Consider the following 26197-nt stretch of genomic DNA (forward strand, 5'->3'; position numbering starts at 1 on the left):
AATTTGCTCATTTGCATAAATATCACAATGCAATACTAATGTGCTCAGTTCCTGTAACATGGACAACTCTGCATTCTAAAAGATAGTCTTAGATTCCTTATCTATATCTGCAATTGCAATATTTCCCTTGCATTTATATTCATTACTTGTACTGTATAACGATTTTAAAATGGTACCTGAAAATACAGTAGCAATCTCTTGCATAGTGAATCTTCTTTAACTTTGCATGTGCATATATATCGCTTCCTTGTTATGAATGCATTCATTATAGGTCAGATACTGGACTGAAAAGGCAACAAGAAGAAACTTTATTTAGCAAATTAAAGTTAATATCCTAAGATCCTCACATTGTTGCACTTTAGGCCACATAAACTTAATTTTTAGTTTCTCATCCTCCTGTACTCAAAATAGCAGTGCAGGAGGGCAGATTTTTATTTTATTTTTTACTAACTAGATAACTGAATTAGCTAGCTAAAATGCAATTTTCTTAGACTGCTCTATCAAGGTACCAGCTATAAAAGATGCTAATTGGCATCCCTTATCCACCAGTCGTACAAAAAAATCCTTGATGAGGTAAGAAAAACAATGATGCGGGTGGGGATGAGAAACTAATAAGTTTTATGTGGCCTTAACAGTAAAACATAATAGTAACCTGCAGTTTAAACTCATGTCATGTCTACATAATATGATGTGTAAGAATTTAAGAGGTTTGAGTATAGTATCCTAAAACAATGAAGTATAGCCAACTACTGTAATTTAACAAACTATGCTATTACGCACCACTAACAAACTTCTACACATGGCCATGGGTTAACAGGTAGTTGTCCTAATGGCTAGCCAATTAGTTCTACAATATAAGTGAAGAAGAAATGCTACACATTAGGCACAGAGTTGGGAAGGACTTGTTACTTTTGTAACTGGTTATGTAATTACTATGCTGTGCGTAAGTAATACTAACTAGTTACATCCCTTGTAACTGTCCACATATACCTCAGTGTAGCTTTGTATTTTACTGTTTTATTTGTGATGTTTTGTATATGAATGTGGTTTTTGTATCTTGTACTCTTGTTAATTTGTCCTTTTGCTGCTTTGGGGAGCACATTTGCAGGCCCTTCTGTGCAACCCTTATCATTAATTTTGACAAAAGTTGATAATAATGCTGAAGATTGTATATGGTTCAATTTCTGATCATGTTGGGTTTGGTTAGTAGTTTGATTCAATGTTGGCAGGCAGATGTTTTAATTTATGACTTCTATCAGTAATTTATATTGGAAGAAGATTTAAACTAAACTAAGTCCCATATTTTACCTAAGTTTTTCACTAGATTATAGCTATTATAGGATAATAGGAAGGCATTGATCTTTTAACTGTGCATGGTTTAATGAGTGCAAATGGATTTCATAGCTACTTACCACATGTAGCTAGAGTGTAAGTACTGTTAAGATTCTAGAGAATCTATAGTCAAGATATTATTACATTTCTGCATTGCAAAGTTCCAAGAAACACTCAGAAAGTGATGGCATCAGATGATATAGTAGTGACCAATACTAATGTATATAGCAGTTTTAAACATCAAGTTTTATTAGATTGCACGGTAAACTGTCATGTGCTGCATTATAGAGCTATTTTCTTGTGTCAAATACTATAAAATTAAAACCTTGCCAGGTCTCCCCAGACCCCTGCATCTGAGTCCTACTACCATTGGAAACCCCCTGTTAAAAATCGAGATCCATCCCTGGCATACTCATGCACTTTCCTAAATATTAGTTACATGCATATGGCCATTCCAGCTCAGTTTCAGTTATTATTCAGTCTAACACAGCCTGAATCATGTAACATTATATCTACTTAATTTAGCTGTAGCAAATATGGTGCAAAATTTGGTTTTTAAGAGTGTGAATTTATGATTTTTAACAGCTGTAACTAGTTACTGTATAGATACTTATAAAAAAATTGCACATGCCTGAGGGCAACACAGAATGGTTTGGGATTGGTTATAATTATCTGTAAGATCTTGGCAGGTATGTTGTTCTAAAGGAATGGCCCATGGTGAGTTGATGAAAAACGAAAAACAGTAGAGATTAATGGTGGATATAGAGATGTCTAGAGTTGATGGATTTGATTGATGACGATTAACTGTAGGGAAATACTCTGAGAAGGAAAATTGATGATGCAAGATGTTGTGTCCTGGCAGATATTAAAGTAGTTTGCCTCAAAGTCACTCCAATTGATTTATGCAAAGGTCAGATGACTTAAATTGGACCATTGTTTGCAGACAGGATCCATTGAATTACACAAACTCATCTGGCAGCCCTACACTGAACACTCTCCGAAGTTTAGTTGCCATTTTATGAGACCATTCAAAAACTGGTGACAAATCAGCCTGAAGCGTATCTTGGTCAGACATAGATATGACTTCCTTGTAGAGGGCTATATCATCTGCAAACAGTAATACTGAGCTGTGGGAAATAGACTGGTGGATATCATCAATGTACAATATAAAAACAACAGAGGCCCAATTCCCTGAGGCACTCCATACATATGCAGGTAGACAATCAGAAAATGAGTCATTAATAATGACCCTCTGAGACCGCATGCATGGTAAGGAAGTACTTCAGCCAATGCAAAAGAGATCACTCTATATTCCCAAGTTGATTCCGAAATATTTAAGTTTTAATAATAACTGGGAGTGAGCCAGGCACAGAGTCAAAGGCTTTCACTAGGTCAAGAAAAATACAGTGAACTGAGTGACGCCTTTCCAGGCAAGCTGCATGCCCACCATGAACAAGTACTGCTGACAGTAATAGACTGACAGTGGAACAATAACTATGGAAACCATGCTGATATAGTCACTTATAAGACTGTGAGACTCTAACACTGACAAGTTGATGATGTATTATTCTCACCATTACTTTAATCACAACAGATGTCAAACTAATTGGGCTGTAGTTAGATGAAAGATGACTGTCATCCTTTTTATAAACTGGTACAATGTTGGCTGTAACCTGCATGGGTAAAGACACAGTAAAAAGGGAAAGTTGAAATAATTTGCTGAGTAGAGCAGCAAGAAAATCACCCAGGAAAAAATATCTTTCAAGACTTGCAAGATCCTTGCACTGTTCTTGCAAGAAATGTGAAAAAATGTTGCAAGGTTACAAGAAACTTGCACTGAAAATGTCCCCTTTCTTGCAAGAATCTTACAATGGAATCTTCTTACAATCCTGAATAGATTTAAGTAGTAAATCTTCAGAAAGACAAAGCTGAGCTTGTGGTCCCAGGGGCAGATTTGGGGGGGCTAAGGGGCCTGTAGCTTCCCCTTCCTTTCCAAGTTTAGTATTTGGCCAATAAAACCCTAAACCTTCTATGTGTATCAAAAGCAGACTTAATTCAGGAACCATGCATCACTATAATGTCTATGTAACTATACCTATTGATCAGGTCTGTTCCAGGAGAGTATAGCTTCCCTTTCCTCAAGAGTTCTTCAAGAAAAGGCTTCGATTGTGGGTTGCATCTTTAGTTACAAAAGTTTTAATTGTGGGTTTTGTTTTATTCAGATGATTAGCAGTGTTTTCCACTATGGCTATAAGAGGTGACTAGTGTGGTTTTTATATTATTTATTATATGATTCAAAAAGTGTTAGTGGGTTTAATTGGTTAGGGTTATCAGCTTCAGTATAACATGCACAAGTGTAGTTACCAACTCAGCCATTTAACAAACTGTAGTCTTTTGGTATTATAAAAGAGCTATAGCACTTTTGTCTATGAATGTAAAATTTGTATCTGTTACCTCCTGATATGACCCCATGCTGTGGGTTATGGTGCTGGTATCATTTGTAGCTAGCTATACGTTCCATAAAGAGAGTCTGCCTTGAATCTGTTGATGTGTTGAGGCTGGGGTAAGCATCTTCCACAATTCTTCCAACTTACTGATGTGTGAAATAATCTATACTCCAACCTTCCAGTGAGATCCAACAACATTATTTTTATTAGTAGGATAGCTGTTGAAGAGGAGCTGATGCATTCTGGTATATAGCTAGCTATAATTATATAATTGCTCGGTAGCTACAAATGAAAAGATTATCATGCATGCATGATAGCTACTCAATGCATAGCTATTGCAATCAGTCTTGATTTAATGGAAAAGTAAAAGCGTTTTGACTCATTAACTGAATTCCATAATTTTCCACTGAAAAACTGCTAAAAACACTCAGATTCACCCGTAGAGGCCTAATTTTCAAAAATTTTCTGGGGGGGGTATGCCCCCAGACCCTCCTAGGCTCGCATGCTAGTGTTCTTCGCACATATTTGTAATCATAATTCCAAATAGCTAATCTTACTATTAGGGCCTTGTGAAGAGGGCTTGGTATCTTCTAATGTCTGGCTAGTTACCTATGTCCCTGTCCAGCTTGGCCTCCCTCTTTCAAAAAATCCTAGATCCGCCCCTGGGTCCTGACTGTGTTCCTGCCTATTTTACTTCAAATAGATGCTGCCCGGGGAAAGATATCTTGTAAGGTTTCCAAGATTCTTGCAAAGAAAAGGGACATTTTCAGTGCAAGATTCTTGCTTTGCAAGATCCTGGTGGGTATACCCAGGGAGAAATCAGTTGCAAGTGACTTGCAAGAAACGTGTAAGAAAAGGGACATTTTCCATGCAAGAATCTTGCTTGAAGACTTGCAAGTCTTGCACATGATTTATAAGTAGCTACACTGACAGTCCTAGCTATAATGTCACAAAGTTTTAGAAATTTAAATTATGGCCAGACTGATTATGGCAAACACCAACTCGCTGCTATAATGAATTTCTATGTTCTTCATCACCGAATGGCTGTATTAGAATATTAGAAAAGGCGGGCGCCGCCAAATCGTACTAAATAATTTGATCAGGGAATTTCTTTGGGGATGTACCTAACCGCAGTGTTGTTTTGTTTATCAAGTTGAGACTCGTCATTCTTATTTGAGTGTTTGATTGTCTTGACCGGTACCTTCTCCTGCAGTACGAGACGCGGAAGAGAAACCGTATCCCACGGACCTGCTCAGATTCTCAGGCGGTAAGTTTGTAGTCTCGCGTGGCCAGACCGCTTTTTTCCGTATATTGGGTGGGGAAAAAAGGGTCTGGTGCAACTCCAATACCAGACCTGTTTACTTCTGAGCCGTCCCCACATTCCGGGGACGCTAATTGAATAACATTGGTCACAAAGGAGGTGCCATGACGTCAGTAAGTTAACTAGAGATCTGCTTATCCTTTAAACGAATCTTAATTTGCTCCGATGTCTCTTTTATAGCGTCTTGAAAGTTAATCCTCATTGTGTAATAAGACTGACAACCGGAGCAGGAGTGTAGGAATAATTCATAGTTTTACTGACGTCATGGCACCTCCTTTGTGACCAATATTATTCAATTAGCGTCCCCAGAATGTTGGGACGGCTCAGAAGTAAACAGCCATTGGAGTTGCACCCTCGGTTGCACCAGACCCTTTTTTCCCCACCCAATATACGGAAAAAAGCGGTCTGGCCACGCGAGACTAGTAAGTTTGAGGACGAGGTTAAGTTTATCCGGACATAGATAATATATACTACCGGAGAATGGGAACACTTAGTTACTTAAGTTCCGGTCCCTACTCATTTGTCGAGCTGAATCAAGAGGTAAGCTTATAAGCTTACCTCTTGATTCTTGACAAATGATATAGGGACTGGGACTTAAGTAACTAGCTAAGTGTTCCCATTCTCTGGATAAACTTAACCTCCGGTTTCACAGGCAGGTGAAACCGGCAGCCTGGGAAGTGCAGCAGTCATTTGCGCCTCCGCACTAGTACTGAACTTCCTCCGCACATATTAAAGTATATTTAGCAAACGCGATCGATTGTTTCTCAGTCATCGTATCCCCCACCTGCACGGCTTCTTCACCCCACGAGTGGCTTCAAATTGCTGCTATTATTATTATAATCACGTGTGCACGTGCATGTTATGATCTTGGTAATCGTTTTACAGCACAGCTGAATTATTTAATTCATTCAAAGCATCTCTTGCTGCTCAACAGACTGGGCAGTGAAACATAGGCATTAGTTGTTAGAAGGTTTTAGCAGAGACTACGCATGGGTGACATTTGGGAACATTCTCATTCAGCGGCAATATAATGAATAATGAAAAATGACCACCAGATCCTGTCTGCGTGCAATCCCAAATGAGAGAGAAATATTTCTGGCCTATATGTGGAAGCTGGTCTCTTACAGAAGGTTGCTGGGTTTACTTTTGATCATTTATCAGTGTCTCCTTGTGATGTATGTGCTGAATTGTCTGCATTGGATACTAGCAAAGCTTGTGGGTCTGATGGCATTTGTCCTCGTATCCTGAAAAAGGATGCTGCAGAACTTGCTATCCTTCTTGCTGCTTTATTTAACAAGTTATTAGCCGATGGTGTCCTTCCCCTTGATTGGGTCCGTGCAAACATCACCCCTGTTTTTAAAAAAAAGGTAATAAACATCTTGTTAGCAATTATCGACCAATCAGTTTAACTTGTGTTATCATTAAAGTGCTGGAGAGGATTATTTTCAACAAATTTTATGAGTTGTTGGAGTCTCATCAGGTTCTTTGTGATGCTCAGTTTGGGTTTCATAAAAGCACTCCACCACCTCATTGCTGCTGTCTGCCGTTAATGATTGGGCATCTAACCTAAATAGTCGTCTTTTGTACCCACTGTATTTCCATTGATTTTGCTAAGGCTTTTGACTCTGTGCCTCACCATATCTTTCTACTCGTCGGAAGTATCTCACAATAGTTACAATTTATGATATTTATCACTGCCATATTTCCTTACCTTTTTCAAGCTACTTTTCACTTACCAATTCTTGTACAAGATCTCACTCCCTTTCATTACAGTGTAAGCAGTCATCAATAAACTCTATAGGTTTTCTTTTTTTTGTTAATGGTATCTTTTTATGGAATTCTGTCTCACATGATGTTCTCTCTCTTCCTCATCGGTCTCATTTAGACAAGAGTTGCATAAATTTTTACAACACTTTAGTTTTTTTTCTTGCTACAGTATTTAACTATTTGTTTTGTATTGTACTATTGCATGTGCTTGTAATGTTTGTTGTTGTTTTTGTATCTTGTGTTTTTGTAGGTGTTACTCCTATAGGCATTTGCCTTTTTAATTACCTTACCCTTTGGTTAAATAAAATAAATAAATTTGGCTTCCCATTAAACCCTCGGGGTGTATTTTTAGTAAGGAATTTGACTCAATTACGGAACTATACATGTATGAGCATTATATTATTTGTGATGCATGACAATGTATTGATCCCCACCTCCCCTTCCAGGGATTAATTAAATAATTCCATGAGGACAGGGTCCGTTATGAAGTATGAGGAGGCAGAAGACATAAGGTACAGCACTGATCTGTAGTTACTGTAGAGAGCAAGGAGTCTATAAGGGCAATTCCATAAATTATATTAATCAGTGCTGTACCTTATGTAATTGTCTAAAGCCCCTGACAGAATTTGACTGTACAAAATCAAATTCACAGCATCATTTATGATCAAATCCTCACCTGTACTCAGGGGCAGCGTTTGAATATAGTAGAATAACAATGATGAAATTCAGACATTCTCACTATGACGATAATTAAAGTTTAACTTGCTCACATACAAAAATAGCCATGGCTATATTAATTGTTAATTTCATTTACATGCACTACGAAACAAAGCTTACCTCGTGATCAAATGTCCCACAATTGGGGCATTGTTCTGCCTCAAAATAATGCACGTAAAAAAAGCTTGTAGCTATCCATGCAGATATTAGGGATTGCTAAGGTAAAGATATCCACTCAAAACCAACCAAGCTGTAAAAAAAAGAGTGCGGCCCTTAAAAGCCTGGGGGAAAAAGTTGTGAAATCAAAGGTGACGGCCAAGAAATGGCTGCAATGATGTTAATGCTAATAAATTTAACAATGCACACAGTCATTATTAAAAATTTTTAGCATTAATATCATTGCAGCCATTTCTTGGCTGCCACTTTTGATTTCACAACTTTTTTCCACCCAGGCTTTAAGGGACACACTCTTTTTTTACAGCTTGGTTGTTTTTGAGTGGATTTCACTACTCTTTGTATTTTCAAAAACCAAATCCTGCACCTTTTTACTGGTATATGATTTCCAGGCTGTTGTATCACAAGTTTTGCTAGCTTATTATGATGATTATGATGATAATGATTGTGCGAGTCAGTCATACTAGTCTGCTCGCAGACTGCCTGGGGGTGAACTAAGTTAATACTACCATTAACCACTGATCAATATGAAAATGGCTCTGATTTGATGAAATAGCTACTGGATTAAGCCTCAAAGTGTTGCAACAATAGTATGGTGCTAATGCTCTAATAGAGCGCACGTTTTTGCTTTTGCTGAAATCATCTAATAGAACACACATAGAATGTTCTAGGACAACCTAAATTTTCTATTGGTAGATAGGTTTTACTTATTAATTAAACTAGAGTTTTCATTTATAAGGTAGAAATTAAGTGAAGTGATCAGCCAAGATAGCAGTGGTTCAGTGGTTATGGATGCAGGCATTAGGTATGGAGGTCCTTGGTTCAAACTCTGGTCATGATCAGTTAATTTTTTTCAACATTTTTTATGCACCTTTTTTTGCCCCCCAGTGACTGCTCTGTTAGAGTATCTCAATCCCGTGATTTTACACTTGCTCGGTTTTTGCTTTATAACTTTGTAGCTGTAAGTCTATTGCTGTTCTAACCAACAAAAGGCACTCATACGATGATCAGCCTATGTACACATGGATTTTTAAGTTATTCCTCTACTTGGTTTACCCTGTAGCCATGACAAAAGCTTCATCTTTTTTTACGTGAATAAATGCTCATAACTCTTTGGATGTTTATCAGATTCATAGCAAACTTGGTACGCGAATGTACCTTTATACGCTCTTTACTTGTGCCAAATATCGATACAATGGAGTTACAAGTTTGTGTTTTATAGCAATTTTTGCGAAGTGTGCAAAAAGAAATCGAAGCCCCTGTAGCCCCCCCCTATGGCGAAGAAAAAACCCGAAGAAATTAAAATGTAACTTTAGCCACTCATATCTCAGAAACGGTTAGGGAGATTTCCTTTAAATTTGATATGTGGCATGGCCTACCTGGCGGGCACCTCCATAGTGAAACTAGCTCCAATCGGATAAGGGGTCATGGAGCTACAAAGGTGTGAAAATCACATTTTCTTTCTGTAAATATACTCACGGTGTGGCAAGCTGGCTTCTTGGACTGCACGACACACTACTGTGTGTCTTGAGATTCCATCTTACCCAAGGCATACTACTCTTCTACTTGTGTTTCATAGAATTGAAAAGCCTGATTGGTGAAGACTGCTTTGTTTGTTTTCTCATGCACATACAGTGAGTATGAATACTGAGCTAACTACTTATTTATACTTTGATGCACTGCACACCGAATTTTGCTCCCAGACTGAGGTGCAGTCAGAAGTTAATCACTTGTTTCTTTATATACACATTGCCGTGTGCAAGAAATATACAGAGGTTTTACTAAAATTGCTTGAATGCAAGTATCATTCCTAGTGCCTACTGTGAATTTTATGCTAATTATGCATATACGTACAATTATGTATTCAGTTCTTCTGAAACAAATTGATAATTGTAGCAATCTGTGTGCTGAGCTGTTTTAGCACTATCATACTATAAATAGTATGTGTGTCCTGGTATATGTACTTGTGTATTAACTGAATGAAGTCATGCTTTGATGTTGATTAATAGGCCTAGTGCAGTACTCACTTAGTGCTAAAAAGTCACCGGTATAAGTTGGGTGGACTTTTTTTGCATAATAATCATGTTGATTCTTTAATTTAGTATGCATGTAAGCTTTCCATAAAAAAGTTGTGTTCGTTTTACATAGGGTACTCCAGCTTAGGGATTATGGAGAATCCCATACAACCTCATCTTGATAGTACAGGAGATTTTAAGGATTTGTGTATTCTCAAGGAGCGTGAAGATCTGCGAAATATCTTGATACTGGATTATGAAAGTTTAGCTAGAAGTGAGCGACAGCACAATTTAACTGATATACTTAGCTGCAAATGTTTGAAGAAATACTTCCATGTTATAATTTTATGTGAAAACGGGCAAGAGTCTGTTGATGCAATGTTTCCATCCTGCTTTAACCAGCAGAACTGCACTGTTTTAAAGGCTCCTTCTAAAGTGTTGCGGAATGTTCATTGTATATCTGATCATATTGTAACACGAATAATGATATTTGTTGAGCAATACCATTGCCGCAGAGCCTTTTATTGTTTATCTCTTGACATGAACTTTCCAGTGGGATCCATAATCATGGAGTGTACTTGCCGTGAGTATACTTACTGTGCAATACTCCGATCTGTTGAAGACCTAACATATTTGGATACATATTACTTCAAAGAAAGTGACGATCCCACTATAATGAATGTATTTCCTCTTCTTAGAAATGATGTGCCACGTGAATCTTACACTGAAATGTCTGGAAAACTAATGTTCTTTTGTCGTAGTGAAAATTATTTTGGCAGTACAATTAGGTCAGTTTGGGAGGAGTTAAAACAGTTTGGTAAAAAATATTCTTTACATGTCTCTGTAACTACTGCTTTTCCAAGCGTAGATTATGAGGTACGAATGTATGTACTGTATTTACATGTGTTACAGTGGTGTGTATATGTTAGCAGTGCAATGTAATGTAGATGATGCACTTGTCACTACAGTCAGGAACTTGTATAAAGAGACATGTTAACTACGTATAATATATGTAATAGTTACACCACGGGCACGAGTGTTTTGCCTGATATATGCGCACAGGCACGAGGGTTGCAGGCCCGAGTGCGTATATACGGACAAAGCACGAGTTCCCGTAGTATAAGTAATATGTTCTACTTTAGCATGTAGACTCACCTAATTGACAAAATCTTTAGTTGCTATACCCTTCTCTTATATAGGGAACCAAGTAAGCTATGATTGTGAGATTGAATTTTAATGCATCAAACAGTAGTTTGATTTTCAGGGGTGGATCTAGGATTTATATAAGGGGGGGGGCTAACTCAAGGTACTAATTGGGTGGAGATGTGTGAAGCACACTTCCCAGCATGCTTTGCATGCTGAAACTAGGGGGTCTGGGGGCATGCCCCCCCAGGAAAATTTTGAAAAATAGATGCTAAAATACTGCAATCTGGAGACATTTCCACATAAAATTCATAATATTTTCTGCCTGTAGATATTTTATATACTGCCTTTAGATTGTAGGTATGGCTCTCTGAAACATTTTGCTAATGGAAAAGTTTGGGTAGGTTACAGACAACCAAGTACATGATACACCCCTCTCACAATTGCACAACACTGAATAGGTGTATGTTAGAATAATGTGGAAAGTTTTGAAATTTGAACAATACAATATTGAATCTGAGAGCATTTTCAATGGAAATTGTGTACCTGAATTAAGTATTGCCATACATATAAGCTACACAAGTAAATGAATGAAACGCTTTACACTGTATGCATAGGTGCAGCATATTTGGAAAAATTCCATAACAGAACCAACTACATGTTTCCAGTGAATGTTCTGTTAGAGTAATTAGCTAACTGCTCTATTAGAGTATTTCAATTTTGTACACCTCCAATGCTGATCCGGGTCCTTGTTGCATAAACTTTAGCATAAATTCACTGATAACACCTTGGAAAGATGTTTATAAGGTGGTTTTATGAGTATTTGTATTATTAGTGATCATATAATTATGCTAAGACAAAATTTCATTATAATACTCAGCATATTGATCAAGTAAAGCCTAAATATGAAGGGCTTCAGCCCCCAAAGCCCCCTGGATCCGCCCCTGATTTTATTATTGTTAATATAGCAATTTTAAGAGACTAGTGTTAATTATGTTACTTTAATTGTTACATTTGCAAAAGTATAAACCAAACTACTGTTGATGTATTAAAATTGAATCAGGTTGTTTGGTAGAATTCAATCCCACAATCACAGCTTGCTTGATTCCCTATATAAGGTAAGATATAACATCAAAGAAATCTGATGATTTCTGGATATAATGTGTACTCCTATTAGGTGTGCAATGTCTCAAGTTAACAAGATATACACACTGGTAGCAGTGCATGTATCTTGTTAACATTTTGAGTCAATGCAATATGTGATATATATGTACAGGCTTTCCTTTGATCTGAGGTGTGAAAGTGGTACATATTTATATATATATATAAAGAACTTTGTGTGGGAGGATCAAAGCAAAAAGTGTTCTGTATTGGACAATTATAGACCAATACAGAACACTATTGTTGACCACTGCATATTGATCAAGTAAAGCCTAAATATGAAGGGCTTTACTTGATCAATATGCCATACTATTGTTGACCACAGCATGCTGTATACTGCCTATAGTTGGATATGTCAGAGCTATACAGTACAAAGTACATTCAATAGTAAGGATTGAAATAATACGCTGGTGTTTGCTAACTCTGATAATGTTAACTGACTATTTATAACAGCTATACTGTACATGACTGACTTTGATATACATGTTTAGTATCAAGCACCACCAGCACCTCTTATTATCATGAAAAGTAAACAAACTAGTGTAAAAGTAATTTAAAAAATTAAAACATGGGAATAGAGATTGCTGAAAAAAGAAACAAGAGTCAAACAAGCCAGCATGTTAAACATAAAGATCTCTATTTGGACTCAAATAAATATGTATAAGCATTTTCAGTACTTATCTGCCCCTAATTTATGGAGAAATTGCTGTTTTTTGCTTAGTTTCTACCATATCCATTGAGTCCAAATAGAAATCTCTGTGTTTAACATGCTGGCTTGTTTGACTCTTGTTTCTTTACTTTTTTCTGTGATTTCTTTTCCCATGTTTTAAATTTTTAAATTATTTTTACACTAGTAGAACTGTCAGGTATATTTGTAGGCTGATAGCCTACTTTGAGTGAGTAATCATCACTCATTCTGGACAGTACAACCAATCAACCAAGCCAGTGTAGGCTGATAGCCTGACTGCACTGGCTGACCAGTCAACTCAACCAGTATGAGCAAAGCCACTGGATTTAATTTATAGACATACCTGAAGATTTTGATGATGGTTACTTGTAGTCAGCAGCAGCAAACGTTCTTACTATGTTTTGTTCACATAAACGGATGAGTCCTAGGAATATCACGGAAATATGCTTATTAAAGTACCACAATCAAAAACTTTTAGTATTGAGAAGATGGACCAGACTCACAAAACAACTAATGAAGGCGCAGCACAGTGCAACACAAACGCAATACTTATTCTACCGATGATAACACTACTCCGTGAGTTTCTAATTGTTTCATGTGTTTTGTGTGTACCTCAAGTTGACTTCGCCTTGTGCTATATTTGTCTCTCGCCCACTCTTTTCATGCTATATTTCCCGTATAGCACTAGCGAAAGGCAGTGCTTTATCTGGCATAGAAAACTGTCAACTTGAAGTACACACAAGACACACAAAACAATTAGAAACTCATGGAGTAGTATTATCATTGGTAGAATAGGCATTGCGCCTGTGTTTCACCTGTGTTGCACTGTGCTGTGCCTTCATTAGTCGTTTTGCAAGTCTAGTCCATCTTCTCAACACTAAAAGTTTTCGATTGTAGTACTATAATAAGCTTATTTCCGTGATATTCCTAGGACTCATCCGTTTATGTGAACAAAACATAGTAAGAATGTTTGCTGCTGCTGACCACAAGCAACCATCATCGAAATCTTCAAGTGTGTTTATAAATTAAATCCAGTGGTTTTGCTCGTACTGGTTGGGTTGACTGGTCAGCCAGCACAGTCAGGCTATCAGCCCACACTGGCTTGGTTGATTGGTTGTACTGGCCAGAATGAGTAATGATTACCCACTCAAAGTATAGGCTATCAGCCTACAAATAGACCTGGTAGTTCTATAACTACCTGCTATAGAACTGTGGTCTATTAAAGTGTTCTATAACTGCCCAATATAGAACACTTGTGCTTGTATGGCGAATATAGAACACTTTTTTGCTTTGATACTCCCACACAAAGTTCTTGATATATATATGTACATACATACACACACACGCACGCACGCACGCACGCACGCACGCACGCACACACACACACACACACATACAGTACATACATACATACAGTACTGCCCAGAGGTAATGTTATACTCGCGAGCAGTTGACATTCAAGTAGCCAATTTTCGACCCGCAATTTCTTTAGCATGTGTGTGCTAACTAACTCACCACCTGTAGCCACGATAGGCGAGCTCCCTCGGGTAGCTGCTCCAGTAACCGTATGCCTTCGCACGTGATGTATTCCAGTCGTGTGTCGTGTCGAGTCGTGGCCTGGATTTGAGCACTCACGAGGGATTGTAACGTTACCTCTGGACTGTACTGTATTTATAAGTTTTCAAATGGACACAACTCTAACCACACTTTTAAAAGCATACACAGAAACTCTACTTAGTTAGAAATTTGGGCAACCATGACCTCCTCTACATGTACTGACTATTGGTTATAGAGACCGAGCATGAGGATCTTCTTGGATTTAAAAACTGAGGCAAAAAGCCAAGGTTTTTTAAAACACAAAGATCCGAGGGCATGGTCTCTAACAATGCTATACTGTTACAGATTTTAAGAACTTAATGTACAGCTATGATTGGGTACGTGTGATATGACACCATCTTTACAACTATTTATAGGTGATAAGGACGTCCCCAGAAATAACAAAAGCAAAATACTATCGACTTACAATTTACCTATCAGACACTAGTGAGGATAATGTTCTGTCAATCCTTGAATATCTTCGGTCTACAAAACTTGAAGGTGGGAGGGCAGTATTAAAACTTGATAGCTCTACTCAGGAAGGGAGATTTGGTAGCAAAGGTATCAAGAAAATTCCGAAGGCTATTTACAAAATTTGCAAGTATTCCATTCAAAGAGAGCATCTAACAGAACATAATGATAGAAAATACTACACAGATATTGAAGGTACAGATGTACATTCACTAATACAAGTAGTAATATACAGTATCATTAAAGGTGCAATCTCAAGGTTTATACCTCTCCAGCCATATCCCAAGTAATTACGTTATATATTTTATACTGCAAATGACACAAGTTTGATGTGACTAAAGTTTGGCAAATTTGGTGAATTGAAGGAAATTTGCTAAAATGCTGACTTCAAAAATCATCCTAGAAACATCTTACATGACAAAAATCATCTTTACGGAATAATATTAGTCCAGCTAACATCAAATGCAGCATTAAACCAAGAAACACTTACAGGCAGCTGGATATAGAATTTTTTTTTTAAAATCACAATTTTTTGTCTGCCTGCCTGCCTGACCAGTTGCAAGACTGGAGGCCAAACAAAGCAGGGCACAGCCACCATTTTATGCCACAATAAAATAACTCACTGGTGGAATGTGACTTTTGGGGTTACGATGAGTGCGTGCCCTCTACGCCTTGTCTTTTCAATCAGGCTAGTCTCATCCCTCTTTATGCAATGCAATGAAACACCATATTGAGATTTTAATCAACACTTTCCTTGAGCAACACACATTTAGACATTTTAAGCACTTATGCTTGGTAGATACCTGTAACTTTATGATAGGTTCGATTACCATTTCTATTAATGGAAATGCATAGTAGGGGTATAGCACTTCTTATTGTTTTACTGTAATTTAATATCATGCACTACTCCAGCTTGTTTCAGTGCTTTATTGATGTGCTATGGTCCCTACTCTATAGTATGTTCACGTTGAGCTGAATCCTCAAAAACATTTAATAACTCATGGATGCAATTGCACACAATCTTGAAATTTGGCTCATTTGTAGTACTGCTTGACCCGCTAAAACTATTTCAAAATCTTTTTGTTCAAATGTTTGCCATAATATTTATAGCCAATCAAAATTTTCACAATACATTTCCTATGGGGAAGCCATATAAGCACAGTGTCTATTACAGCCCTTTCCCAAACTTGTAATGGAGCCAAACTGTACGTGTCTGTTGTTGACACCTTTGCTGTTACCAATAATCATCTGGTTGGCTGAAATGTTAACTCTCTTGAGAAAAAATCCACTTTTAATTTTTAGCTATTTTTCAGGATTCAGCTCAACGTGAACATACTATAGTTGAAAATTCCTAATTTTTTTTGTGTACTAGTATATATAATATAGGCTGTGTGGTAGATTTACCAAACTTTTATCTGCCAATGTGTAATGAGTACTCATTTTGCTGCTTCAATATTTAGCAATCAGATTATGAGTAAATAGTAGTTGTAGAGAAAACTGATAGGATTAGTTTGGCTAGTGTTAGTGACGTACAATGTCATGCATGTGATCAATTGTGCTGTCTGAGTGGGATTGTTTCTGCATAACTATTTGTACCATTATCCACATAACTGTACTGTATGGCCACTTGAAGCACTTGCGTGGGCGAGGATCAAACGAATAAGGGTGCTATTATTTCCATACAGCACTGAAAAGAAAATACAGTACTGCGTACAGAAAATACAGCACTGTTGATCATGTGCGTAACATTTAAATTACTACAAGTAGCCAAAATGGAGATATTTGTTTGTTTTATAACCAAAGTTATACTATATAGACACTTACCAATAGTCTGATGGCTGAAAACCAATGCAGTTTGAGTCTACAAAATGAACTCTTTGAACAAAGATATCGAGAAAGCACTTTAAACCAGTTAAAGCACCACCATGCTTGTGCAATATGATAAAAATAGCACTCTGGCATGGTCTAGAGTTGAATACAGCACTCAGCTTTGCCTTGTGCTGTATTAGTCTCTTGCCCACACCCTTGTGCTATTTTTTCCATGTTGCACTCATGGTGGTAATACAGTACTTTATAGAAAATACAGTACACTAATTTGATTCTCCCATGCAAAGTACAATATATATATATACACATGTTGGTTGACATGGGGCACACCCCAGGGAGTAATGGTGATACCACTATTTATTCAGGACTCCATTACAAACATGTGCTCATATATATACAGCATAGTATATTTGCCTAGCTAAACACACCACCCTTCCACTGCATCATTGCATACTTTGCCATAATGCTAAGCACATAACATTTTCACAAAGCTAGTAAGTGTACATAGCAATACATAATAATAATAATAGTAAAAAGTGACACCAAGATAGCACATGATATTAGATACATGAACTTAATATGCGATTATGTTACATAGATTATAATATTAAGAGAATGAATTTGGACAAATAACAGACAGCTGAGGAAATCATATGCATAGCACACTGATAAGCTCCACCACAAAGATAGTAGGTAAACATTGCTTTTTGTGGCTTAGCATAGTCTGGAAAAACAAGCAATGACAGCAAACTGCTAAGTCATATCGAACTACTGAAAATGATCAATAGCAACCAAACATGACAGACATAACCATTGAAAAAACTGTTATATCAAAAAAGTTAATTTTTATATAGTTGACAAAAGTACATAACTTTCCCAAATTCCTTCAGTTTCCCAAGCTTGTATTACTCCACCAAATAAAATTTTTGATGGAAAACCGACTATCATTATAATAGCTAAAAGATTTAACATACATGTGTATGTGTGTGTAATTAAAGCATTGCCATGGGTATTTTATGAAAAATATGACAAGTGCAAGTAGCTACCTTATGCTATTTTGTGTTGTTAAATACATAGATGAACAAATGATGCATTTGATAAGTGAAGCAAAGAAAGGTGGGTATACCATGAAGGTAAGACATGCTAAAATCTTGTTTTGTGGAGCATCAGGAGCTGGAAAAACAAGTTTTGTGCGTTTTCTTAAAAACGAAAAGTTTAGACATCAGTACCATAGTACAGGCCTTGGTAACACCAAACAAGTTATGATAGCGAGAAAGGCTACAATACAAGGAACAAAGTGGATTGATCTTAATCCAATTGAAGAACTTCATCAACTTAAACTACGTTTTCACCACAAACTGGTGTTTGAACCACAACCCTCTTGTTCAGAGCAGCCCGCAGTTAATACAGGTGGGAAAGATGTTATTGAGACAGGACCCTCTGCAGTCTATCAGCAAGTATCACATCCAGGTAATGAAATACCATCACAAGCACAGTTGAAGTTACTTAAAAGTCCATCTTTTAAAACAGGCAACTTTGCTAAACATACTGTTACAGAAAAAAGATTGTACTCAAAGTCTCCTAATCTTGCAAAAGATTTTGACAAGCCTCTTCCAGTATGGGACATTCTCACGTTACTGGACACTGGTGGTCAACCACAATTCATAAACATGTTACCAGCTGTTAATACTTCAGCTACTGTTACGTTTGTTGTCTTAAATATGCTTCATGTATTGAGAGCTAAAGGATTTGATGAACGAGTATTAGTGCATCATTACAAGAATGGTATCAAATCTTATGAACCATATCCATGGAATTACACTAACAGAGATTTAATAAAATGTCTAGTTGCACTTTTGAAAGACTCCATAATTACAGATGTTCCTCTTCCAGATGTGGCTGTTTTGCAAAAAGGCAGAGATAGTAAGCCAGGACTTTGTTTTGTTGGTACTCATCTTGATCAAGTAAACGAAAAAGATGTTGATACAGTCAGTGACCAACTAGAAGAGATAGTTTCACAATTGGAGCCCAGTGATAACGTATCTATCTGGAACTGTGACAAAATTTTGTTTGCAGTAGATAACACTCTTGCTGGAGAGCAAGAATATTCACAAGATTCAATAGCAAGTAAAATATGCTCTGAAGTCAAACGAAAACTAGATGAAAAGGCTGTTTATGAAGTGCCAATCATCTGGATCATATTGGAACTAGAAATCAGGTTAATGTGTAACACACAAAAGAAATCTTTCATTGCAGTTTCAGAGGTTGTAGCATTGTATCAAAGAATAATTCTGGAATGCGATAAGAAAAATGCTGAAATACAAGTTAGAGCTGCATTGAGGTTTCACCATATGTTTGGTATTCTGCTCTACTTTCATGATGTTCCTGGAATGAACAACTTTGTGATATCTAACCCACAATGGCTGTTTACAAACTTGACTAATTTTGTTTGTTGCTCATTTGATGGGACAGTTGTTGATTATAAAGACTTAGCAAATCTAAAATCCAAGGGTATTCTTAGCCAGAGTTTGATTGAAAAAATCAACACAGATTCACTTGGAGGTATTGACTTGCAGTGTTTTCTTGAATTGCTTGAGTATTTGAACATTATTACACCATTTCCCACAAATGGTAGTAATGATTATTTGATGTTGGCTGTTTTGGATTCCTACAAGGATGGAGAATGTGATGTATTTAAATCCATGCCTCCTGTTGATGGTGTTGAATTTGTAATTCAGTTCCATTCAGGAACTTTTCCAAGAGGACTGTTTTGTTGTTTGATTGTTTGTTTAGTTCAGAAAGCAAGTAGTTGGAAACTACAAGTTTCATTTGAAGGCAAGAGATGCGTTTACTCAAACCTTGTTACATTTTGTACCAATTCTGGACAGTACGTTGTGCTATATGACAAAATTTCCCACTTAGAAATTCAAGTGAGAAAAAACACGATGGATTCTGAGTGTATTCACTTTGAGGTTCAGCAGACTGTAGTCAGTGCATTACAGCACGTCAACAAACAACAAAATACTGTCAATCTAAAATGTGGCTTTTACTGTAACACCAAGCCTTGTGTGATTTCTCTACCTTTAGATCACATAAATATGCCTATTCCTCGTGGATTGCAATGTGAATATCATGGATGGATGGAATTAAAATTGCACAAACTGTGGTATAAGCCCATGCACCCGAAAACATCATTGGTAATTGATGTAGCTAGTGCTAATATACACACTCTGTCTGCATACATGTGATGTTATTTAGGTGGTGTTTTATGCATAAGTTCTATGCTTCCCCATTGCTTATTATTATGGAGTGCTTGCTCTATAGGGATAAATTTTAAAAATAAATAAAGAGATAAATTTTACCTTCCCATTTAACTATAACTACACAGTGAGCATGTGAATTTTAAAGCCACATAGAGTACCTGCTATGCGTATTAAACTTTAGAGTGTGTAGAGTTTATTGTGAGTATATAATACTGTTGTGTACTCTGATGTTTATGATAAGGCTGTACCAATACCACATTTTACATCTGATGCCAATACCCAATATTCATTTTAAAAGTATGACTGATAAATTTATTATTTTGAGATACAACATATTAATGGAGTATACATAGCATGATCACTATATGGCTGTTTGTCAGTGAAATATCATAGTATGAAAAAGGACTAACAAATAAGTGTTGGTGCAAAAAACTCTCAGAAACAAACTGAAAAAAAAAACAAACAATCAGATTTAAGCCCACACCAATCTATGCAAAATGTTTACCACTTGGACACAAAGTCACTTGGAGTGTTGCAGTGCTTTTAATTGTACTTGCACAACTTTTCATAGTACTTGTACTATAAATATCTGCATTCTAGACTTGCAATTGACTGATACCAATACTCATAATAATATTGGCACTGGTATGTGCTGATACCAACATAATATTGGTGTTGGTACAATCCTACTTAATGAGACTCACAAGGTGTGCTTGAATCTACACAATAGCTTGTGTTGCTTGAACAGTTTATTACTTGCCAGTGTACTGAGTCACTGTACTCATGCTCAAGCAGTTATAAGAAAGCTCTAACCATGTTGTACTTTGGTGGTACCATATTATTTTATTGAATGATACTCTGGAAAACTGTTGGAAGTTAAGCCCTAAACAACAGAAGTATATTTAGCATAGTAACAGTGACACTTTGTGCTGCCAATATATTACATTATGCCTTAAACTTCTTTTTGTACAGACACGAAATATAAAGCTGCAAATTAGATTTCCAGGTAAGATCTGTATTTCTAAAATTATAATACATGTGCATGTGTATTTGTATATTATTATAAATGTCTAAGCATCTGTTACATACAGTATTGTATCACCAGCTGATATTACTTGCTATGCACATAGATTTGACTTTTATATATATTCTATCAGGGCAGTTGAAAGAATGTCCAGAAGAAATGGTGTTTACAGAAAATTACTCCAAATTAACTGGAGTTCTCAATGTCCACACACTAATACCACACTTCATAACAAAGAGAGTTATCACTGTTGATGATGCATCTGATATCAAATCATGTAATCGAGAATCTGAGAAGATTATGAAGTTACTGGATTATATTGCACGGCCTTTGAAAGCTGGATACACTGAAAGTTTTTACATAATACTTGATGTAATGAAGACACATTGTACCATTGCAGTTGAAGCATTAGCTAAAGACATGGAGTCATCTTTACAGGCTAAAGGTATGGTAATGTGGTACAGTAAGGTACTCTCTGATAGCCTTATCCCTGTGTAGGATGTGAAGGTGATGTTACATCACGACTATCTAAGGTAATATATATTTGATTAAGTGATAGTATTTGTTTTAAAGTGACATACTGTATGTTATCACCTAGTATTAGTAGCACCATGTAGTGTTCATAAGTATAGAATACGTTGTTAAAAGTAACGGTAGCGTGATTAGCAGTGTATCCTCGAATATTACTGTAGTGTGGCATTTTTGAAGAGTTTTATATTTGTTTTTGGGCAAAAAATAAATAAATAAAATAAAGCAAAATGTACTGTAATAATGTCTCTGCAGCAAAAATTACATTAGACAGTAATTTAATAGAGGTTTGCACTTTCTCACAATTGGTTTTAGGTATAACCAAGCCCAAGGGTGCCTTAGTATGACCCTAAATGTTTCCAATAGGTGGCTATGAATTTATTAATATATATATATTAATTTTAAAATCTGTGGGATTTTCTACTGCTTGACACACTGGATGAATAACTGACTGACTGACTGACTGACTGACTGACTGACTGACTGACTGACTGACTGACTGACTGACTGACTGACTGACTGACTGACTGACTGACTGACTGACTGACTGACTGACTGACTGACTGACTGACTGACTGACTGACTGACTGACTGACTGACTGACTGACTGACTGACTGACTGACTGACTGACTGACTGACTGACTGACTGACTGACTGACTGACTGACTGACTGACTGACTGACTGACTGACTGACTGACTGACTGACTGACTGACTGACTGACTGACTGACTGACTGACTGACTGACTGACTGACTGACTGACTGACTGACTGACTGACTGACTGACTGACTGACTGACTGACTGACTGACTGACTGACTGACTGACTGACTGACTGACGCCTTCACACAAGCAAAAGGCAATGGACTTTGTAAGTTTTTCACTGTTAGATGTCAACACTTTAGTCTGAAATACCACAGTACAATGAAAGCATCATCGACTTACTGTATACATATATCTCTATTACAGCCGGGCTCAAATAAATCCTGGGTCTTAAATTAAAGCCAGGGGTAAATATAGGGTCATGTATGAGATTGCAGTGGCTTAATTTATAATTATTGAAACCCATAACTTGTCAAAGGATGTCGACAGTACTGCTACAAGGAGCAACAGGATTTTTCAGCTGGCTCACAAGTGGATTGTAAGAAATAGACACTCCAGGTGTCTATACTAATAATGCGGTATGCCTCTGTCCTCCTTTGTGTCCTATTTACTTTTGATAACAACACAAGGTGTCAATTCATGGTAGTTTGTAATGGCTTTGTCCATATTTTGCATAGGCACTTCTCATACTGTGTGTAATGCTGTACATGTAATAGGCTGAACATAGCTGAAAACAAGTGTAGTGGTTGGTTCATGTAATTTATATTTGGAGTAGGTGCTCAGATGAAACATTAAGCATGGCGCCATTCTCTCTTTTAATGTGGTATGCACTTTGCCAGAATTAGGTTACAAAAGCAGTAAACAAACAATAAACATGGGAATTTTTAGGGATCGTAGAAATAAAAGCAACGAAACAAGGAAGTTAGCCTAGACTTGAAGATATACTAGTGGACATTTAATTCCTAATTCAGCATAAAAAGAATTTGAGATTAAAGTCTTTCTAGATGGAGTAAATGTCTACTAGTATATCTTTGTTTTACTACTTTTTATTTCAATGATCCCTTTTTTTATTAAAATTCCTAATTTTTCCTTGTACTTGTCTATTATACAGTCTATTTCACTACCAACTGATGAATCTAGTGGCAAGGGAAACTCTCAGAGTTACAATCACAGCATTTCTGAACCAGCAGGTATAGTATATGTGTGATATTTATGCAAAATAGTTTTGCATAATTGAGATTGTTACTGTGTGTTCTGAATATTAGTCCTGTTCCCCCCCCTAAAATGATGGGTGAAACCCAAATTCTACTATTATATATAGAACATCATATATGACAAAAATCACTTTTACAGAATAACCTTAGTGATTAAAAACAAGAAAACACTCACAGACAGCCAAATATTGGCTTTTGCAAACCAGCGAAAACCTGTCTGCCTGCTCACCAGCCTGACCACAGTTGCAAGGTTAGAGGCCAAATGAAGCAGCGCATGGCCACCATTTCATGCCACAATAACAAACTCATGGGTGAGATGTGCGTTTTCTGGTTTTGATAAGTATTTGCTTTCTGCACTTTGCCTTTCCTTTTATTTTTAAGTACATGGTTGCATGCAAGGAAACAGAGCGAAGGAAATACGGGGGAGGAGGGTGGGTGGGCATAACTACATATGTAGCTTGCTATAGCCCCTGCAAGGAAACCGTACTGATGTATTAATTTTCCACATTGGAACTTTCCTTAGAGGAGCTTTAGACTATTTAAAGTGCTTAAACTACTGTAAGTGGACTTGATACAAGTAGCTGCACTTATATAACGATTGCATTGTCTGACCACATCCCTAAATGATCAAAACATGCCATCAATGATCAGTACAATACCCTTATATGATCTAGTTGCAATCAGCTGTGTTTTTGTAGTGGAAAACTAGACGTGGAAATCCATGCCCCTTATTCTATTGCAAAGCTCATTCAAGGCAAGTAGTGATTGAGATACTCTAATAAAGCAGTCACAGCCACATGTGTATAACATAGTTACACATGCTACAACAAATTGTTACCAAACTGGTACAGTTAATATAAGGATTCCAGCACTAAAATGTAGTGAAACAGGAGATTTGAGTGATGGTAGCTAATCAGTGAATGCTATCCCACTAGGGACTTTGGGAAGGCTTAAAGCTTGTCAATACAGAAACATGTAATGACATAACTATGTGGGGAAAATCCCTACTTTGAAATTGAACAGATGGTGGTAACATGCCTATGTAGGGATTTTTCCACATAGCTATGTTGTATTAACTACCATCATTCATATATGGGTCATTCCGTGTCAAATCAACACAGAATTTTGGGTCACCTCTCGGATTTCAACGAAACTTGGTGTGATCATAGTACCTGTCGTGCTTACCACCTGTAAAAAAATTTAGCCCCATACACTGCATAGTTTCTGAATTATGACAACAAATATTTTGAATATTTCATAAAGAATCAATCTGCTTTGAGTTACAAAATTGGCTATAACCCTTTACTACATTATTATTTTTAAGCAAATTTTTCACAAATGAAAGAATATTGACCGATCTTTAAAATTATCAAACAATTATGGGATATCTAATTAATTAAGGTTAAGTGGTGCTTTGTTTGAAACTTCAATATTCAATATTTCAAAAAATGCTGCTTAAAATTCTTTGAATTTTTTCTGAGATAACAATTAGGTCATGGTCCATGTTTGATGAAATTTTGGTTGTGGGACCATGAGGGACTCAAGAGTTATAATTAAATATGTTGGGGTATGTAGTGGAATTTTGTAGCCTATAACTGCTGTATGGAGACTTATACCACCAATACTCAGATCTAACAAGACCACAGATTTGTTTTTATGCAGTGGAGGTATCTAGGTAAAGTATGACCTTTAATAGTGACCACCTGTATAGAAAGACCATACATTGAGTACTTACGTATGTTTTAGGATAATTCTCTAATGCAGTATATTTCTTGTTTGAGTCCCAGGGTCAACATTAATATGAGTCATTTTGTTATGCTATGTCAAATTACAAAGCTTCCATAATACTGTATATTATTTACAAAATATTGTGCTGATTAAGCAAAAAGTACGTACAATGTATTTTCTTAGGTTAAAATTATTCTCTGTAACTTCTCCGAAGCAGTTTTGCTTTCCTTTTGTGTGATTGTGTAAACTCTGCCTGTGGTTGTCCTAGGATCAACTATAGTCAGAACATCACTGGTAGTTACCCGAAGAATGTCTGGTATGCAAGGATACCTGAAAGAGTGTGCTGGCCCATTAGGGTGAAGAAAACTTACTTTAACTTCTAGGTCTTCTGTGTCAGTCTCAAGCACACAAGCCAACCACCATTTCTGATCATAGACACAAGTAACAAACCCTCGTATTTGATCTAAAGATAAGACAGCATCACCTGCAGTCACTTTCTGAACTTTAAATTCAGTTGATGTGGAATATTGCCTTGTTTCAACCGTGTCTGTGGACTGTGGAATAAATGAATGCATTTTTCGTGTGCCAGGAATTGTTCGAGTTTGCTCAAATCTTTGTCGTAGAGCAACCAGTTCTGTTTCATACTCCTCTGTTGTGCAATATCCAAAGAAAGTTGCCTTTATGTTTTCAGAAGCCCAGTCATATAATTGACGAGGTGTCATTATCTGCTGGTCATAGGGTCTTTGCAAACTAGCTTTTGCTGCCAGTCTTTTCACTGTTCCACCAACTCCATCACAAGCACCTTTACCATGTGATGTTGCAAAGAAGTGCCACTCAGCTGGTATTCCAAAGTCTATTTCATGATGGCATAAATTAATAAAATTCTTGCGGTTTTTGTATTGAGCAGCTGCACCGTCAGAAAAGTAGGTCACCTTTTTGAGAGAAGAGGGAAGTTTTGCCATCAAAAATGTAATAAAGCTTTTCTGAAAGAGGTGGAATGCTACAGTGTCATGGTGCATACAATCAGATATGACTACATAGCTGAGATGGCATAATTTGTCTGAATTAGTATAGTATACGACAAATGGATGAACAGTAGCTTGAGCATTGTTCCAATGGAACCCTTGAGCTGCATCCTGAAGAACAAAAGCATAGTTTTCAGCAAAATCAACGGTGAC

General features: G+C 36.8%; 1 protein-coding gene across 4 annotated transcripts in view; it reads left to right on the top strand.

Moving 5' to 3' along the window:
• Positions 1–26197, top strand: part of LOC136259786 (uncharacterized) — a 48298-nt gene that overhangs the window by 17649 nt on the left and 4452 nt on the right. Inside the window, exons 1-9 of one of the 4 annotated variants that reach the window (XM_066053351.1) lie at positions 4902–5046; positions 9338–9392; positions 9907–10649; positions 14739–15027; positions 17737–19856; positions 20895–20928; positions 21080–21391; positions 21445–21479; positions 23189–23267. In XM_066053351.1, the coding sequence (XP_065909423.1) occupies positions 9927–10649; positions 14739–15027; positions 17737–19856; positions 20895–20928; positions 21080–21391; positions 21445–21479; positions 23189–23267 (3592 nt within the window). In that variant the 5' untranslated portion in view covers positions 4902–5046; positions 9338–9392; positions 9907–9926. Of the gene's footprint in view, positions 1–4901; positions 5047–9337; positions 9393–9906; positions 10650–14738; positions 15028–17736; positions 19857–20894; positions 20929–21079; positions 21392–21444; positions 21480–23188; positions 23268–26197 lie in introns of those variants that run through there. The other 3 variants (XM_066053335.1, XM_066053343.1, XM_066053326.1) reach the window with 3 other exon arrangements.

Source organism: Dysidea avara, chromosome 1, assembly GCF_963678975.1.
Source record: "Dysidea avara chromosome 1, odDysAvar1.4, whole genome shotgun sequence".
Lineage (NCBI taxonomy): Eukaryota > Metazoa > Porifera > Demospongiae > Dictyoceratida > Dysideidae > Dysidea > Dysidea avara.